The sequence below is a fragment of the Oryzias latipes genome, chromosome 7, assembly GCF_053564925.1.
Source record: "Oryzias latipes strain Hd-rR chromosome 7, Olatipes_Hd-rR_3.1".
Lineage (NCBI taxonomy): Eukaryota > Metazoa > Chordata > Actinopteri > Beloniformes > Adrianichthyidae > Oryzias > Oryzias latipes.
The window spans coordinates 13364886-13385196 of NC_136243.1; the positions used below are offsets into that span (position 1 = coordinate 13364886).

Below are 20311 nucleotides of genomic sequence, written 5' to 3' on the forward strand. Positions count from 1 at the left end.
TTAGTCTGTTTAGTTTAGTTTAGCAATCAGCTCTTGAATTCCAACGACTTCATGTTCTTTATGATTCATGTTTATTATACAATCACCGGCATGAAGCCCATTGAGACGACTATTGTTGTAAATATTGGGCTTTATAAATAAATTAAATTGAATTGAAATGTGACTAAGACTTAAAATGTTAGGCAAGACACATGTCTGAAAATCGCTCAAAAGCAGCAGCTCTCTAGTGAAGTACCACGCATTTCCACAGATGCCAAATCTCAGGCACAGAACGTCTCCTCTTCTTCGACTGGAACCGAGTTTTTGACCACAAACTCTGATCAAAGGCGAATTCCTGCTAGTGCGATGAATAAAATGAGCCTTTTTGTCTTTGTTGTGGTCGAATGGGACAAACTCCACAGGACAAGGCAGTAAGCGAGGTTAAAGTCTAGAAGGTTGTGGCTAACAAAAGCAGTTCAGAGATGGAGAATTAACTCAAAATTAATCAAAGAAAAGAGTGTTCTCATGCTTGGCCAGCACAGTCTTGGCCAAACCCTGACGATCTGAATTCCTCTATGACAGCTTCCACCTCGTATTAACTTTTTTTTCCCCAGACCGCACACACGGAAAATGAAGCCGAGTCGAAGGAAGTTGCAGCTCGGCTGCTTTGAAAGCGATCGCACAGATCGCTGTCTCAGGGGCCGCAGCAACGTGAGGTTTGGAGTCGCTAGCCAGCCTCTTCATCCATGGGAGAATGGGATGCAGCTAAAGCCTTTCCGCGATACGCAGGCCATTCTGATGACGCCTGAGTCCACACAAACATGAAACTGCGCTTTCGTCCTCCCAGTCAGCTGCTGGGATCGAGAGGAAGAAAACAGGAGGAGGGTACTTGGCAGCCAACATTTTAGGCCAAACAAAACACTCCTGCTGTTGCTGCTCCCCATAAACTGCATAAGCAGCAGTGAAAACATATAATCATGCTCCAGCAAGAGAGTGCAATAACAGGAAAGAAGGAGGAAGAAAAAAAAAAGATAAAAATCGACTGTTTGTTACCCTTGAGAAAATGTAACTGAAAGGGAGAGGAGGAAAAAAAGCCATTCAGCATTTCATTGGTAACATAAATAGGAGCAGCTGGGGCACACTGGCGTGCAGAAGTGGGCTAATTAGGACACTTGGTGGTTGGTTCATTGCTGTTTCAGTCTGGTTGGGAGCAACGAGGAGTGACTGAGACCATTTTTATTCACTGCATGTAGATTCTGTGAGCCAGAGTAGCTAACCATATTAAAGCTGCCTAGTCGTCCATCTTTCAGCCACACAGAAACCCTTACTTCCACAAAAAGAAATTTGCCTTCCTGTTCCGTCCCTCCCTTTCAGCTTCCTCTCCTCTTCCTGTCTGACTCAGTGCAAAGAAAAGAGAAAAAAAAAAAAAGCCACCCTGTTTCTTCCGCTGTTTTGGACCAAAGGCTAGGAATGCTGCGTTTTCTCCTGAACTCAGGCGAAGGGGAGATTTGAGCCGGCTTGCTGGCACCACCTGAAGCCGGATTCTCAGAGAGGCCTTTCATGTTCATCTTTGCAGGCAGCAGCCCACGGCCCGTCAGGCGGCGGTGACACCGCTGGGAGAGGGGTTCCATGAAATGAAGTCATCTACAGCAACGCCGGATATAGGCAATGCCCCCCCAAAACCAAAATTAAAAAAAGAAATCAAAATTACCACCAAAAAAAACACTAAAAACAATCAAACAAAAATCCCACAAAAACAACTAAAATACAAAAAAGAAAATAAAATAAAAGACAAAAACTTAAGGATGGACAGACGGACAAAATAAACATGAAAAGAAATAAATGCAGCCTTAAAGGGGCACAAACTAGTGTTCTGCTTGTGCATGTCCCAAGGCCGGTAAATACAGTGGGTTTTATTAGGAAGAGCATTTAACATAAAACGTTAAAGACATCACAAACAGATGCAAGGATAAGATAGATACTTTATATGGATAGATGAAGTGATATGAAGATAGCACAGTTTTCTAAGCATTTTACGGGCAGCCCAAACTCTTAGCACATCCAGACTTGCCCCCCTGGTATTCTACCTTCATCCCATAGTTCGGCTGGTTAAATTCAAGTCTTACGTACAGTGACGTAATTTGTACTCAGAGATAAACAACCCAAGTAAAGCGCCTCTGTTGCAGCGTGTTACAAACGCCTCAGATGTCACATCACATGGTTTTCCTTTGTAGTGTTTCGGTTTTTGTTTCCCCGTCTGCTGATTGGTCACATTGAGCGGTACCATTCAAAGACAGGTGGGGTTGTTTGCCTTGACATGGAGCTGCCGCACATGCTCAGCGCCTGGGGGGGGGGGTTAGATCCAGCCAGAGCAGACACACAACGTCTTTGCTTTTCAAACCCTAAGCAAGCAAGTAATGCTTTTGTACAACACGAGCTGCAAACATGACAGCCTTGGTAAAATAAACAGCACCAAGGTGTCCTTTATCGTCCTTTAGCGTCTGTGCACAAGGACAGCGTGACAACACTGTAGAAAGAAAAGCACGAATGCTGTCTGCATGTGTGCGTTCTGAAACTCTTATTTTCTGTCTTTTGTTAGATTTGTCTGAGGATGGAAAAGCAGGATGGGTCTTAAAGCGCAGGTGAAATATGCTGAAACCTTCCAAGCGTCTAAGTCAATCCCCCTCTGGCAAACCTCCACCTGGAGCAGTTTGGCTCTTCTAACAGCCTAAAAAACAACCCAGAGAAGATGGAGGCAGATGAAGACAGGATCAGACAAAAAAGAGGGAAGACGAGCCCATTTTTACAACACCTTGATCAAATCCTAAGTACGGAAAATATTCATTACAGAGCTTGAGGTTAAGTCTAGAGCTTTGACCCTTCAAAGACCTGTTCCAATCATGGTTGATCTATTTTCAAAGTGCCCCCAGTGGTCTTTTAATTATGATTATGGAGTTTTTAGCTAAAATGAAAAAAAAAAAAAAAAAAACTGGTGTGGTTTTCTAGGACATAGTTTCTGCAGAGCAGAACTCTGAGTTGTGGGCAGGGCTGTTGGTGCAGAGCAGCCCCTCCCCTTCCATCACCATAACTGAGTGCTATCTGCACACTCTCCAGCTAGCTTACAGCCCCTCACAACCCCAAGCTAACGTCATCGGTGCAATAAAAAATGGTGAGCAACACTGGAGCTACACAGCCGTACAGTTTTGAGTCACTCCCAGCAACAAGTGGATACTGTCATGGTGCCTCTGGCAGTCTCTCCTCCCTCTACCTTCCTGATTGGACCCAGCTGTGGACACTCACCTCATCATCTTCCTGCCTTCATAAGGAGATCCTGTTCCAGCATTCATCGCCAGTTCAGTAACCATAATGATGCTTAGTCTGATCACCAAGTTTTGTCTCGGCTTCCAAGTATTAGCATTTACTTACTTTGTTTCTTCGCCTCATCTTCAGGTCCTTTCACCATGAGTGTCCACCTGGGTCTACCTTCTCTGGTCCGACTCCACACTTCCAATCTCAAGCCACGTCAAGATTCCTGCCAAGCCTTGTCTCCAGTCACGCCGCTTCCTCAGCCACACCTAAACTCCCGCCACGGCAAAACTGCAGCCTCTGGTCACATAACTCCTTGTTATGAACTCGAAACTCGTCAAGACTCATCTTTAAGTTCCATTCTGGAAATTAAACCTTTTTGTTTCAATCCTCATTTCCTGAGTTTCCTTCCAGGGTCCAGCGTCTGGGTCTGCTTCGTTATTCAAATCATGACAGATGCATTAGAATAGAGCGGAGCAGGGGGCTTGTGTTTTTCTCTAAATATGTTCTCCATTATCAGAAAAATGCCACATGTAAAAACACAATTTTCATCAGAGTGGTCCTTTAACACTGGAGACAAGACTGGTGACACCTAAGTAAATCTTCAACCGTTTATAAGATCAACGTGAATCAGACAATTCAGACGCTGAGAAAAGCGGCTTTGCGCCATTAGGCTACACATTACTAGTGTAGTGTTGCACAACAGTGTAACGGATTTACCTTGATTATGTAAGAACTTGGATATCAGCACTAGGCTGCTTTTGTCCATGTCCTAATCCACTGGAATTTCATTAATTACGTAAATGTTTGAATAGATATGCTAGTGGAAAGAATGTCACACTTGAGCTAACGCTCTGGTTTTAAAAAGGTTAATCTCAAGGTATGTTCGCCAACATGAAGCCTAGATTTGTCATAAAAACCGCCCTCATCTGTTCATCCGGCAAACGTGCCTGTGAAATGTGTTTGTGGAGACAAAGGAAACAAAATCATTTCACGAGAAAAACTACGACAAGTTGAGAAATGCCTTTTTACCAATTACAAAAACATTTTTTTCAAAATCCCTAGTTTAGAATTTTAATCTCATCCTTGCAATAATGAATGAGTTTAAAAGAGAAACCAAATCAATGGGACGTCAAATAAACCGTCCATCTGAGCAGTGGTTACCTTCCACGATGCGTGTAAATCCCTAACTGTTGCAGATTAAGGCGAGAAAATGACACTCATTCATGGCTTTTCATGTACAAACCTGCCCAGTCCCCCTTTGCTTACTTTCTTACTGCTTTCTTTCTCCCTGTTTTTCCTTTTCACTGCCTCCCTTTAGGGCGAGCAATCGTTTCCAAACAGTCATATTGAATCAACATCTTTATGGACAACAGAGGAATTCTCATGTCCTCCCGTCGCAAAAGACTCGGCTGTCACACCAAGAATAATTTACCCTGATTCTCGGCTTCATTCCCTCTTAAACGTTACAAGGAAAACAATGAGGAGAGTGACATGTGAGACTGTGGTGGATTTTGATTTCGTGCTTCGCCGCAATATCCCGACCTGTCATTTGCTCTATGTTAATGATTTTATTTGTTGGTTTCGTGGAGATGCTGCTGTCGTGTTCCCCCCCGTTTCATTGGATGTGGCAGAGGAAGAAAAGAGTGTCTGTCTGGGCGAGCTCCCTCTGCTCACCGCATAGTGTTTCCCTTTGATAGTGAAGAGGATTAGGAAGTAAGTTGGTGAAACAACATGTTCAACTTCCCCTTTGGTGGTTTTCCTTTAAAGTGACGAGCTGTGGTGGTTTCACTGATTTCAACTGATGATTCAAGCTCCAAAGCAGGGTTTAAGGGAAGATATATCTCAAAGACCTAAGCTATAGTTCACTGGACTCTAATCTGTAAGATTATAGTTCTTGCTCGTTCTAGCTCAAACTTTATTTATAAATACAATATTGACCTTTGGTCGGAATCAAGACAATATTACAGTTTTTTCCACATCATAAGGCTCATTTAAAAGTCGTGATTCTTTTCAAAAGACAACAGTGCACTTTATAAATGGGTTAATTCTGGTTGTTTGCCGATGTTGAAGCAATTTTGGGAGATATACGGCACTCTGTCTTAATGTCAGTCTGTTTTTTTTTTTTCCGAGTTACAAATAAGGCTGGGTGTTATTGGCTATGTCTGAATTCCTGCCCTAATCCCCAACTAATAAACAACTATTAAGTGCGGGACTGTGCAGTGCCCTGGATTTGAAAAGCAATTCGGACACCATGCAGACTACTTTATCGATGCACACTGGTTTTTCGCAGAGAAAAAACACTCGGACAGCAATACAAAATGGCAAATACACTATATAGTCCACTATGTAGTGAGTATTGAAAACATTTGAACACAATCATTGTCTTCTTGTTATTGTTACAGGTATTGTGAATACACTAACATGGCTAACGTGTAGGGTTGTTTGGTTGTTAATAGCAAGGTTGAGAGTTAGCGTAGTCATAGTAAAGTTAGTCAGTCTGTTTTGTTACCTATTGCAAACAAGGTTAGGAGTTGCAGGTATTGTTCATACACTTATTCGGCTAATGCTCCTAACACGGCTAATGCGTCGGACCGCGTTCTTGTATAACTAGCAAGGTTGGAAGTCAAAGTAACGTTTGCTCTAGAGTTAAGTTAAAGTCCCAGTAGTTGTCATGAATCTAGGTGTGTGAAATTTGTTCTCCGCCTTTAAAGACATCGTAACTACACTAACGTGGCTAACATGTTGAGTTGTTGGTCTGTTTTTTGTACCAGCGAGATTTGGAGTTAGCATAGTCACAGTAATATTTGTTTTAGGGGTATCAGTGTTTTAAATGTATATCTAACAAGGTTGGGAGTTACAGGTATTGTTCCTACGCTAACACGACTAACGCTCCTAATTTGGATAACGTGTAGGGTTGTCGCACTGTGTTTTCTGCTACCCGTAAGGTTAAGAGTTAGCATAGTTACAGTAACATTTATTGTAGCGTTCTCAGTCTGTTTTTTATGTATTGCAAACAAGGCTAGGAGTTACAGGTATTGTAAATAAGCTAAAGCGGCTAACGTGTGCCTTATATAGCCAATTACACAAGCTAGAAAATAGTCCATTAATTGATGGTGCGCCTTATGTGGAAAATACGCCAGCTGTTTTCATGAAGTTCAGTTAGCCACACATCCTCACAGAAGTTGCGTTGCTTTTTCCTAAAGTTTTACATTCATCCTTCTGCTCCTGCTGGTTTTCCCTGTGAGGATCTGAGTCAGCGTGAATATTGTCCCACGGGAGAACTCATTCCACCCCGCCTGGCCCAGACACAATAAATCACCCAGGGCCAAAGTAAAGAGTCTGGAGTTGCAGCAGTAGCTTTACCCTCCGCTTAGGTTCATGATGCATCCGAAGGCGAGCCTGGAAATGTGACCTCAAACTTTGTTTAGCTTTCCTTGTGAGTCGGTCAACACTGTCTAGAAATCCAAATTCCCTGTGATGCATTTAGGTATTTTTTTCCCCCCAAAATATGGGAGTTTCAAGCTCTTTCATCAGCAGTTAAACACACTTCGCTTTGGTCTGAAACAGAGGAAAATGTTCATCAAGAGGATGTGCGTGAACAGGAGAGACGGAACAAGATACAGCAGCAGCGGAAGGTGAGTGTGTGTGTGTGTGTGTGTGTGTGTGTGGGGGGGGGGGGGGGGGGGGGGGGGGTTAGAGGCTGACTTTTCTGTTTTCTATCTGTCCTGGGAATGAATTTGGAAGACCTTATTTCCCTGCTTTTTCTCTCCTCCCACCCCTCTGAGTGTTGGTTAACACTGAGGGCAGCTTTCCACCCAGATAAGGCCATGGTTCCTGACAATTTGTAACAATGGAACGAGCCAAAGAGCAAGTGCTTGCATGTCACTAGCATGGAGCAGGATGAGGGAAGTTTTGTTAATGTTCTGCCTAAAAATCTAATGGTAGACAGTTCAGAAAAGCCTTGAAAATCCTCTATCATCTACAAAACACATCAAAATATTGAGGTCAGGCTGTAGGTGATGCCACTTGAATGTATATGGGAACTGGAGCAAGTGAGTATGATGTTATTGATAATGATTGGGGGACCGTACGGGTGCTTCAGGTTTTTGGGTTGTACGGGCCCATAGAGGGTCATAGACAGGAGAGGTTGCCCGCATCCACCCAGCGTGGCTAAGGCATTACTTCCGGCTCCAAAAAAACGTAGGTACATTCAGTCGCCATTTATCTGTGATACACCAACCCTAATTAAGTTTTGTTAAAAAGGTTTTACAGCAAAAATGGTTATTCTAACAAATAGAATGACTGAGTAATAGCTGTTTATTTATGAATAGAAGTGGGATTCTGGCTTCTTGGAGCCAGCAGGTACTTCCTGTTTGGAACATAAAGGGGGTACTCAGTCCAGTTGTCACATACAGTCAATAGTTGATGCACAAGAAGGCCTTTTGGGTCTGACTGCAGGTATAACGGAAGCACATGTGTGGAATAGACGGCGCATCTTTTTTTTTTTTTCTGCAGTAACTATGGCGACAGTGGCAGCCAGAGGCATCCTCTTCACCAGGGGGCAGTGTGAGCGGCACTACACTGCGCTGCCCACACTGCAACCCTGGTGTCTCATCCTGCACACACACCCACAACACGATTGTGCAAACAACCCACATGACACGCAGTCAAACCGAATGTAAACGGACACAAACACATGCAGCCGAGCGCACACACATGCACACTGTCATCTGCTCCTGACAGATGCCCCTTGGCGCTAAACACAACCCCCCCCCAAACACACACATACACACACACATACATCCACTCCTTCTCTTCTCTGCCTGTCTCCCTTTTGTTGATCACTTATTGTGAAGTTTCCATAGAAAACCGCGCGTCCTCCTGCGACACCCGCTAATTGATTCTCTACGGTGCCAGGCTACATGACTGACATTAGAAGTCATGTGAAAACCTGAGAGTTCGGAAAGCTCCGGGACCAGACAGAGATCAGGACGCTATCAACCGTATTAAGATATGAGGAGAAGAAAAAAAACGAAATGACACAAACCCTCGTGAGACTCACCTGAGCCACAACCAAACCAAAACAAACAGCCGGGTCTTCATGCCAGTCCCCTCTGCACAAACCTAAGCGTCCCCCCAGCACACACACACACACCCTTATCATTGGCATCAAGGCATTTTGTTACACGTGCTAAATATGGGACGGCTTGTGACAGCGGAGATCTGATAAGGAGGGAAAGTGTCTGGGCCAGCGGGATGTGGAGACGGGGCTGGAATGCCTAAACTGGCAGCGAAAAAAGACAGAGGATGGTGGAGAAGAGGGTTCCCATCCCACGGAAATGTCTCATGAAGGCAGTTCTATTAACATCTTAATACATCCCAATAAAGGCTTCCCAGGCCCCGGAGAGCCCTCATGAGCAGCCTGCCTTCTCCACTCACACAGGGGCCCAAAGCTGCTTTTTGCAGCCTGCTGACGAGAGGACGTTTGGATCCTGCCAGTCCTACATTGTGAGGGTGTTAGGGCTTCCCAAAGGAGTAGCCTAAATGCCTATCCACAAACATGCTCCACTAAATTCCTTTATTCAACCCCCCCTTCCCTCTCTACTTTCATTTACTGTTCACTTCTCCATCTGTTGGATTTAGTGCCCTTACAAAGGGCTTTGTCTGAGAAAGCTGGCAAGCCTTTGGGACGGCAGAGAGCACACTGGGGCTCAACGTTGACTTGCTGCCATCAATAGAGGGAGTGGGAGCTGGACGGGCACGGATGCACCCGCCAGAGGTTAACCGTGTCCCGCTTCTTACTTGGAGGCTCCTTCCGATCATCTTTTGATCTATTTTAGTGGTCTTTTCATAATGATTGTACCGTTTTTTAGCAAAGATGTAAAAAAAAAAAACCAACGTCTTTACATTTCTAGAACATAGTTTCTACAGAGCGGCATGAGTTCATTAGAAATTTGCCTCTGAGTTTTGGGAGGGACTGTGGCGCTTAGCAACCGCACACCTCTTTTCCCTCACAGCTGCTGAGAGCTCTCTGTTTAAACGCTCTTCCGCTAGCTTCACAACCTAATATTACTGATGCAACAAAAAAGGCGAGCAATCTCAGAGCCATCCAGCCGTATAGTTTTGAGCCACACGTCAGCTTAGATGGGGAAAAGAAAGACGTACATGAATCTAGTCGTATAGAGCGGAGCAGGTAGCTTGTGGTCCATGCAGCGTATTTTCTACATAACACACACGATCTTTTTCAAACTGGATTTTTTTGTCCGCTCCGGATTCACAACAATTTGAGTACAAAAGATACTGTATTATCCGGACTTTAACCTGCTGCCAAAGGAGAAGAAAAATCGTACAAATGTCACATTTTTGCTAGACATATATCTAACCAAATAAAGGGACAAGAACGGATATTTCAACTCGAAAGGCAAATCATAAAAACAGAATAGATAACAGACTGACTATCTGTACGCTTCACATTGATGCTTATTGAGCTTCATGAAACATCGGAGGAATCTGGTATATTAGCGCAACATATAAACAATAAGATAACAATAGCATAACAAACATGCTAACACGGCAACTAAAATCTTGATATAAATTCATCTAATTCTTCATCCTCTGTTGGAACAATTCCACCAAACCCGGCGAAAGACTGAGCGGTACTTCTTCTTCTACTTTGTTGTCAGTAGCGATTACTGGTACGCACACCTCCAGTGCCCCCTAGTGGTCATTGCTTTTTATTTAAAAAAAATTACTAATAGGTTGCACCTGCATATCAGTCACCCCCCGGCCAAACTGTGCTAAAAAACGTGACTTACGCTTAAAAAAAACGATGCGAAGAAACACAATTTTGTACTTATTTATGTCCAACCACAAGAGCTTGTTATGAACATTAAAGAGGGTTTTTCAAAAAAAAAAATAAAAAGGATCCCACTGAGATAGCCACAACAGATGGAAAAAGGTGCTCCCCCTCCTCTGAAGTGCTCCCAGCACTTTTAAAAGGTACTGGCTTATCGTGCAGCAAGAAAAATGAAATTAGAGTGGCATTGATTTTTTCACTCTGCGCCATGCGTTGCTCATACAGACCAAGCTGCTACTTAACAATGTAGCGGCCCGCAGTTCGTCAATTTAAAATGGCTTCAACGATTGAATAAGTCCCTGAAAGACGCGGGCGCGCACACACGCCGCCACTCAAGGTGATGGAAACGGCCACAGCAGCATGACTGGAGCAATAATGGAGCTCCGCCGTGGTTCTCTGCATCTATTGGCTGAGGAGGTACCCAAGAAAGTCTGAGGCTACCGACTCATTTTATGGTACAGTGTCCATTCTGAGACTGGCAGGTTGTGAGTTCAAATCCACGAATGAGTCATACTATTTGGGTTGGATTGGAAGGGGGGATTAAATGGTTCCCCCAGGGGAGGGGTTAAATGCAGAGAACAGAATCACTCATCCTAGTGTGTGACAACTAATGAGACTTTAACTTTTCTGTTTGCTCTGCCGTCTTCGGGAGCTTCCGAATCACAGTGTGGCAATTACAAGGCTAGTAAATGTTTTCTTTGATCTGTAGGAGCCTCACCACGATCCCCCCACCTGATCAGCTGAAGTTGTAATCTGCGGAGGGGACGAAGTGGCGTCTTTCTGCCCTCCACTCCATGAATCGTCACCAGCGATCTGAGTCTCCGCTGGGCTCGCTCCCCTCCCCTGCACCGACCCCAGACACGCGGGTCGCATTCTGAGATTGAGATCTGCGTTGTGACAGCTGGACGGTCCAGAGGCATCAGATAAAGCGGCCCAGACGCAATCAAACAAACACGCTCCGTTTGTCCACTTCAGCAGATCGGAAAAGAAGCACCTCCTGTCTGTGGGAGTCAGCCAAAGACGCTTTTTTTATTTTTTTCAATGAGTGAGGAAGTGTAACACAGTTAGGACGGGGTGTGTGTTTGTATGGGGGGGGCTCAGAATTCACAGTCACTGAGCACGTTTGCAGCATTCACTCATTAAGAAATAGGTCAAGGATTCTGCCCGCATGCGTAGCAACTTGTCAAAAGCTCTCAAGCTAAATTGTGGCGAGTCTGGCTGCCTTGAGGGGAGGGAAGGGGGGGGTGCTGTGGTGGAGCGTGCAGCATGCTGTACAAACCCTGATGGTGACAATGCACACAAAAAAAGCAGAAACAACTCCTTCAGAGCCAAACGACTGGAGCCGGAGAAAAGGCTTCCTGGTGGCTCAAAGCTTCAAAAAGGAGAATGTTTGTAAGTTTTGCTCAACAGGGGTCGCTCTCGAGCCGGCTGTTTGGCGCAAACACTCAAAGATGCTGATGGTGGCTTTGGTAACCGTAGCGACAGGCTATAAAGGAAGCCCCCAAAAATGGAAGCATCCATCTAGGACTCTTTAGATGAATCCATTTGGATAAACCAAAAAAAAACGTCAAACTTTGACGGCAGAAAAGTTCAAAACCTTTCGGACTGAAAGTCGTCTCTCCGTTAGAAAAATCTCGTGGAAGTTTTAGTGTCCAGAAGAGACCCTCATCTTTCCAGCTGTGGAAAACCCGCTCCGGGAATCCCAATCCGGCATCAAATCCCATCAAAAGGAGGAACAGCAGAGCGAGATCTGAGTTTGTCCACTCCACTCAATTCCTCTGCAGCTTTGAGATTAACCCTTATCGATCGGATGAATGTGTTCCCGAAAGCCTTCAGAGGCTTCCCTTCTGCAGAGCGCTGACTTTGTGATGATTCACAAAAGAAACAAACACTTTTTGGGAGGTTTTACTTAAAAAATGCTAAAACGTAAAAAAAAAAAATTAATAATTTTTAAGAAGTTGTAGATATGAAGAAAATGAGCGGATCTGGTCCGTCACACGACGCTTCTTCCTTAGATTGGAATTAATTGGCTGAATGTAATCAGCATGTTCTAATCAAACCAATTCTGAGGGCTGGTTTGTTCTTTCCAAAGGCAGCAATTTCCACCCCGGTGGTTTGCTTTGAGGGTCAGGCTCTGCTTATCACTTTGGAATGAACAGTGGCAGAGAAAGGAAAATAAACTCAAGGGGGAGAAAAAGAAGCGATTTTACCCGAAAAGAAATAGGTTTTGATTGCAAGGGCAGAGGGATTAATATGCTACCCATCAGCCGTGGCAGATGTTAAGTTATTTTCATGCAAATGCGAGGCAATTTCCCACTTAGGACAACATTTATTTCCTTTAGGGTCATTGTCGTGGGCGCTCGCCAGCCGGAGCGCTGACAGTCTGACGGAGAATTAAGATTTGTAGCTGCATCTGCTGGATTGGACAGATGCAGATTGAAACTGGACATTTCATTCTAGATTTTACACCATTTGGGATAAAAAGAAAAAAAGAAAAAAATTGAGTTGACGCAGATTTGATTTGTTACCTCAGAGTAAATCAGTCACTTGTTGCAGGGGGGGAAACAAAGGGTCTATAGGTCAGCCGCCACCGAATCTCACTGCAAAGGAGATTTTTGTGTGTTTGTGTATCTTTCAACTGAGTCCACACACAAAAAAAAAAACACTAAAAATAGCCTGTGGTGATAAGGAATGCTGCAAACCTAGTCTGATCTGGAAGTCAATGACTCTGCAGACAGACAGACAGACAGACAGTATGGAGCAGGGATGCTGGAGGCTGCAGTCTGGATTCTGCAGGAGCTCCGGTGTGAGGTTAGATTAAAAGCATGTATGGCATCGCTTGGTGATGCGTCCAGGAGTGAGATGTGACGGATGTGGAGAGCCTGCATCCTCTTTGCCGGTTGCAGTGAAATGAGCTCCACGCAGAGGAAAGCGGCTCTTTTCGACTGTCAGGAGGGAGGAAATAATAAAGAAATATTTGCAGATTGCCGTGGCAGTGTGTCTGCGCCCAAAGCTCACCTTTTGCGTCCACCTCTCCCGGTTCCGCTCGCTCCGGCACGGCTCTTCTCATACACTCAAAAAAAAAACAAAAAAACACCGCGCAATCTTATCAGTCAAGGCTCCGATCCTTTCGGCGTGGAGAGGACCCGCGTGTCTGCGGCGTCATTCATTCAAAGTGAGGGAGCCCTTGCGTCGGATTCAGCGCGTAAACTTCCCCGTCACGCGGCTCTTGTGGAGCGTGTCAGCGCGCGGACCGCGTTTCTCCGGCTTCTTCCAGGTGGGGAAGAGGAGGAGGAGGAGGAAGGAAGGAAGGAAGGAAGGTTATGCGCGGCCCATCGTGCGCCCTGGCGCGGACTCGCACTTCAAACCCGCAGCGTGGGCTCCTCGTCTGTCGGAGGCGCACAGACTGGCGGCTCCATCCGAGCGCTGTACGTGTGTGAAAAGCCGCCGCTGGCACGCCGCGCGCGCAGACCCAGCCCCCTCACACCCCTGCGCGCCGTGGTGTTAACCATTTCACTCCAAAAACGCAGTAATCAATCAAAGCGCAATCAAACCACTTTTTAACCAAAATCTAATCTAATTTAAATGTCAATATAAATGAACATTTTATAGGAAATGAGGTCAAAACAGCTTGAAAATCAAATTCAGACATCTGGAAACCATTTAATAAAGTATCTTTCTCAAAAATACATCTTTAAATAGTCATTTATAAAATTATTATAAAAGTTGATCATTAAAAAATAAAACGTTTTTCCATATTTTTTTTCTTTAAAAAAAAACCTCATCAATGTATCTGCTAAATCAAATTCATCCACAAATCTATCAAAAATAAAAGACTCAAGTCTTCTTACCCGTCAGAGGAATTCCGTCTTCACGGGACACAGGACCCTGGCGCGCGCTCATCCAGCTGTTCCTATTAGAACACTGCCATCTATGGACCAAAGGGGGAAGTTTTTAAACTGCTCTCCCACCCACCCACCAACCCACCCCCCATACACGGTCACAGACTGTATTTATTTGTGTGCTTGTTTGTATGTTGGGCATTTTATTGAAAATCTAAATCTAATCTAAAAAAAAAAAAAAAAAACACTTAAAAGTTTTAGACACTTTGGGGGGGGGGGGGGGATTAATAAATATATATTTTTATAAATACTAAAATGTGTGATGTTTCACCAATATTTTCATGAAAAAAAGTACAAAATGTTAAAGTCAAAGCAAGTCATGATGCCCTGACGCTGTTCACAAGCTAGCTTAATTTCTGCTGAGTCATGGCTGGCCAACGGAAGTGGAAATTTGGTCGAGTCATTATTCAGAAGTCCACCGTCAAAGCAGTTATTAGTACAGGACCAACTACCTAAATGTCTTTTATTATTATTATTTCTATGAAGGTAAAAACATATTTTCCAGTGTCCTGACACAACCCCCATGGAAATAAGTTGGACATTCTTCAAATTTGAAGAAAACAAATTATTTAAATAAGCAAAAACAATCTTTCAATTTGTTATTTTAAGAATAACGTTGTGTTGCCATAAAGAAATGGAACGTTTATTAATCAATGTTTACATCGCCTACGTCATGGCTGCGTCACTCCGCACCGCGACGCTAGCTTATGCAGGAGGTCTAGTTTTAGTCCGTTGAACGCGGCGGCATAAGTCAAAGGGCCGGAAAGTAGGTTCCTGGTAATCCTATTTTTAATGATCATTTTTAAGCTATAAACTGAACAATCAGATGCCCCAATAAAAGTTGCAAGATTTTGACAATTATTATCAATACGTTTCTGTTGCAGTAAGGCTGCAAACTTTATCCACTTCAACAAATGGGCTTCTTCACTTTAAGAAAATGTTGAGAAAAAAATAACTAAATAAAAAGAACGAAGAAGAAAGAAGAAGTTTCAAACCGCTGACCTTTATGCAACTTTGTGCTTTTTGGGTTATTACAAAAAAAAAAAAAAGTAGGCTATCCACGTTTTCTGATGCATCAATAATGCAGAGTGGAGAAAATGGAGCCAGTGTCTGCCATCAAAAGTATTGCAAAACTGCCAGAAGGAGGGAGATGTGGAGCAACCAGTGTAAGTACACTAAAAGCACAGCGCCCACTTAAAGATAAGGTCAATAGCTGGAGGGCGTCCATATTGGAATTCCGCTGCGCTGCCTCTCAGATGGATCTTCGTCAACTCTGGGCGGCGGGGGTAATCAAATACAAACTTTCTCGATCCATTACTCACAGTCCTGTTTGGAGGGAGTCGCTGTGTTTTGATTGGAAAATAACTGGGTTCACATTGAGGGAGCAGACGGTCCAGGCCTGTCTGGGAAGAGCTTGTCCTGCTTTTCGGCAGAGAAAGATGACAGATTAACTTGCGGTTCGAGGTGAAGCCAAGCCATTGCCCATAGTTCAATTCCATCAGTCAGTTTTGTAGTGAAGACACATGCTGGCTGGTTGAAGAGGCAGCCACAAACACTATTACATTCACCCTAAGCAGTATGTTAGTTTTTTGAACCTTCGGGCTTCCCTTTTTCTTTTTACCTCACAGGAGAAGTCCCTCACTCTGACTTCCTGCACGTTCGGTGGTGGGCATGCACCTTCAATGTGGTTTTCCACCCACCAATTAATGGGGATATTATATTAAAACTGAAGTAACAAGGACGGCATCACAGCGACCTCCTGAGCAATTCCAACAACTCATCAGGAGAGAAAAACGGACAATCCAACACTTGGGGATTCTGCTTCACAATGGTTGACAGAGCAGTGCATCAACACATTGTGTCGAGGCTTCTAACACAGCGCCATCAGCAGACTGCAGGCGTCAGACGAGAGAAAGGATTCTCAGTGCTCACCAACCAAATCAACATTAATATTGGGAATTTTCTCATTTGTGGCTGCATATGCAGATGCCGGCTTGTAAAGGCTCAGGTGAAGCATTATTTGTGTCGCCCAGTATCTGCTGAATCATTCTGCGACTTCTGGGATCCAGAAAAACAACAAAAAACTTAGTCAGGTAGCATAAAAATGTGCATGGTAAATATAGACCAACTGGGCTGTCCAAAAGCTCCCATAAATTGTCCTGCTTAGGTGTTGTGGCTGACGTAGCTGTTTCTCCCATTGCCTAATGAAATGTAAACTCTCTGAAAATTATGTGAACTGTTTTTTAAAACAAGAAGTCATAACCTGCTTGCACTGACAGAGATATGCTCTCCATTTTCAGGGTTCCAGCACATTCTGTGGTTACAGAGTTGGAGTTCCAGATGCGATTGCCGTTGCCATGAAGCAAATGTTCTCTACTTCATATCTTGTTTGCAATGAACGTTGCAAGTGCAACTGCTGTAGGGTTGCTCAGAATTGTAGTTTGTGTAGGGGTGTAATGATTAATTTTAACAATGATTCGATTCCCATCATAATTTGAGGTTGTTGATATGATTTATAGTCGATATGTGATTCACATGGCCAAGTCTACCTCATGGTAAAATATAAATCTATCGTGCCTCAATCCAAATGGTATTTCAAACATAAAAAAACAATCCATTTATCTCATTTAGAAACTATTTGTAATGGTTTAGGTCGATTCAATTAACAACTTGCCTCAGACAGATCAATCTAATTGGATTGTTGGGATATAGATCGATTCATCAGTTAAGTTGATAGGTTGTAACACCTCCACGTTTTTTGACAAACCAGCAAGCTGATCAACCCGTAGACCTGATGTCACAAGGCCTCGTTTCTGTGGTCACATGACTTTGACATCCTTCGAACAACAACTCAAAACAGCTCTACCGGGTCTTCTGGTTCATAAGTTATAGGTAGAGTCGAGCACCCATTTGCTTCTCAAGTTTTAGTTTTGACCTTGTACTGTTCCTGACCGTTCCTCTCCCTCTGTGCGTTCATCATTAGATTTTTGTCAATAGGCCTGGAGCTTCCTGTAGATTACCCTTTTGCATTGCTGTCTGACAGTTTGTAGGAGACCCTGTCATTGAAGAGCTTCTGTAAACTCTGACTCAGCACTAAGCCTCTTCTTAACCGTCATCGTTGCCTGCTAGCCAGCGTCCGTCAGCCTCACTCATGTCAGTCATGTTGTGTACCAAGCAGAAGTCACACAAGACTCATTTTCCCGCTGTGTAACGCTCCCGCACTCAGCAGAAGGACTTAACTTGTCTCCTTCAGCTCCAGCCACCGGAAGATTTGCTCGTTTCGTCAAGCCTTGGGCTGCTGCAGTGCACCCCTGGTTGGAGTCCTCAGAGTTTTAATTAAACATATAATCCTTCCACTCCAGAGCATGAGTCTGGGCCTTTCTGGGTTGTCCATACCGTACTGTCACTACAGAGCCTTTTGAGTGTCTTAACTGTACGGCCAAATATGCCGTCAACTTTAAACTCGGAATCTCTGAAAAGGCAGAGGATTGGTCCATCAGGCTCCCCTGTTATTTTTAACCATGTTTACATGCAAAGCTTCAGAGTTGCTGCTCTTGTGAGTGCAAGATGAAAAAACAGGCCCTGAAAGCGCCTTTTTTTTTAATTTAAAGATTTTTATTTTAAATATAGCCGACACAAAAAAAAATCAAATAAAACATTGCAGTGATTGGAATCATGATTTACTTCCACAGCCTTTATCCATCTGTCTAACCCAGGGGTCCCCTTCCCAAAGAAAGTGTGGGTACATCACAGGCCATCAAACAGAAATAAATCAGAATGCATCAAAATGGGGAATTAAGGTGATTGAAGGGACTTTGAACGTGTCATGATTGTTGATACCAGACGGGTTGGTCTGAGTATTTCAGTAACTGCTGATCTTCTGGGATTTTCACCCACAACAATCTCTATGGTTTACAGAGAATGGTCTTAAAAAGAGAACATATCCAGTGAGCGGCAGTTCTGTTGGTGGAAATGCCTTGTTGATGCCAGAGGTCAGAGGAGAATGATCAGACTGGTTCCAGATGTCCATCCCTTTATGACCACGGTGTACCATCTTCTGATGGCTACTTCCAGCAGGATAAGGTGCCAGATCATTAAGCTGGAATCATCTTAGACTGGTTTCTTGAACATGATAATGAGTTCTCTGGACTCAAATGACCTCCACAGTCACCAGATCTCAACCCAACAGAGCACCTTTGGGATGTGGTGGAACGGGAGATTGTTATAATAATAATGGATTAGATTTATCTGCGCTTTTCAAGTCACTCAAAGCGCTTACATTGTGTCCATTATTCATTCACTCCTCATTCATACTTGGTGATGGTAAGCTACTGTTGTAGCCACAGCTGCCCTGGGGCAGACTGACAGAGGCGTGGCTGCCAGTTCGCGCCTCCGGCCCCTCTGACCATCACCGGTATCATTCATACACATGCACACACCAGTGAAGCCACACTGGAGGCAAGGAGGGTGAAGTGTCTTGCCAAGGACAAAACGACAGTTGGCTGGGGAGAGCGGGGATCGAACCGCCGCCCCTTCGATCATTGGACGACCTGCTCAACCGCCTGAGCCACTGCCGCCCTGTACAGCAGATGTACAGCAGACAGCCGTACATCATGGATGAACACAGCTGTCAAATCTGCAGCAACTGCTTGATGCTGTCATGCCAACATGGACCAAACTCTCTCTCTCTCTCTCTCTCTCTCTCTCTCTCTATATATATATGTATAATGAAAAAACATGGTAAAATGGAGTTGATTGGAAGCAAAGCACAAAGTGTAACTGCAAGATGAGCTCAATGTTCAAATGAAATGATGGTCTGGTGGACGGATGTGCACATTCCTCCAAATAAGGCACTCAGTGATTACACGGAGAGATGGCAAACAGCGGGGCTGTGGCTGTCCGTTTGCTGATCAAAGTGCTCATGCGCTGCGATTTCATACCATGTTGGAGGGTTTCAAAGCGTCCACTTGTGACGTCTTTCTTTTTCTCCCTCCAGCCATGTTTGAAGAAATCACGAGGGAGCAGGGCAACGTGTCCACTCTGCTAAATTTCCATTCCCTCTCTTCTATCAAACTGTCGGCCTTAGGAGAGACAAAAACAAATGGGAGGAAAGGCTTCGAAAAAAGAAAGAAACACAAGTCAAAAATGCTGACAGTTTAAAAGTCCGTTTTTGGGCACATCTATTTAAAAGCTATTGATTTTTACGTGTATTTAGAATGCAAAGAGCTCATATTTATACATAAAATTGGGGGTTGCTGTTTATTTGGTGAGTGAAAGCGTTTTTTTTCCACCATGTAAAGCAGTTTGCACCAAATATTACAGCTATGGTGGCATTACAGAATAAAACGGTGGAACAATTTGTAATATTTAAAATTCAATATTGTTATATTTCAGTGAAATGTTTATATGAACACAGTAGTTTCAACGCAATTATTCGGGTAACCACAGCTGCCAGTTTTTCTGTAAAATTTATGATTTGGATTTTACATTTTTTAGCCAAAATAATAAAATATTGTGTCATTCGCTAGGACATAATTCTCTACTGAGCTGTAGGTGAGACGGTTCACGTGGCGCAATCCTGCCCCCTCTTTTCTTCCTTGTTGATGAGAGCTCTGTTTACACTCTCTTCAGCTGGCTTACAGCCCCTCACACCCCCAAACTAACGTTATTGGTCCACCGAAAACGGTGAGCAACGTCGTTATTATTCTAACGTTTGTCTACAAGTGATCGGAATGGGAGCTTGTGGCGTATTTTATACGTCACAAATACGATTTTTCAAAACAATTTTTGTCTGCTCCTGATTCACAACACGTTGTATAAAGAAATACTCAGCGATGCAATTTTGAGTTTAATATATGTCTTTCATCATTAACAAAATGCCACATGTGACTATTAAAAAAAAAGCAAACACACAGTTTTCATTGAAATGTAACACAAAAGATGGAGGCGGTATTACAAACAAAAAGAGGCGTCAAGTTGCTCGAATGTATCAATACAACTTTCACATGTAGATGTTTACTAAAATGCGTTGGGCCTGTCTGCAGACACGCTCATCCACACTTAGATACAGTACACCTAACAGCTGCTGAAACCTACACAAACACACACACATAGTGCAAATACAGGAGCCCAAAACTAGGCAAGTTTTGCTGCCCTTGGTAGTTGGCTAAAACTATTTTTACGCTGTTTGCTGTTGTTGTTTTTTTAAATTTTAGCATAAAAAGTCAACAAGAAAACTGCAGCAACATGCTAGGACAAAGACTTT

General features: G+C 43.7%; 1 protein-coding gene across 2 annotated transcripts in view; it reads right to left on the bottom strand.

Annotated features, from left to right (window-relative positions):
* The window catches only part of plxna2 (plexin A2), a 248642-nt gene extending 234573 nt beyond the window's left edge, over positions 1 to 14069 (bottom strand). Inside the window, exon 1 of one of the 2 annotated variants that reach the window (XM_020704870.3) lies at positions 13996 to 14069. In XM_020704870.3, coding sequence (XP_020560529.1) covers positions 13996 to 14047 — 52 coding nt within the window. In that variant the 5' untranslated portion in view covers positions 14048 to 14069. Of the gene's footprint in view, positions 1 to 13162; positions 13588 to 13995 lie in introns of those variants that run through there. The other variant, XM_004070981.5, reaches the window with a different exon arrangement.
* Positions 14070 to 20311: the final 6242 nt, after the last annotated feature.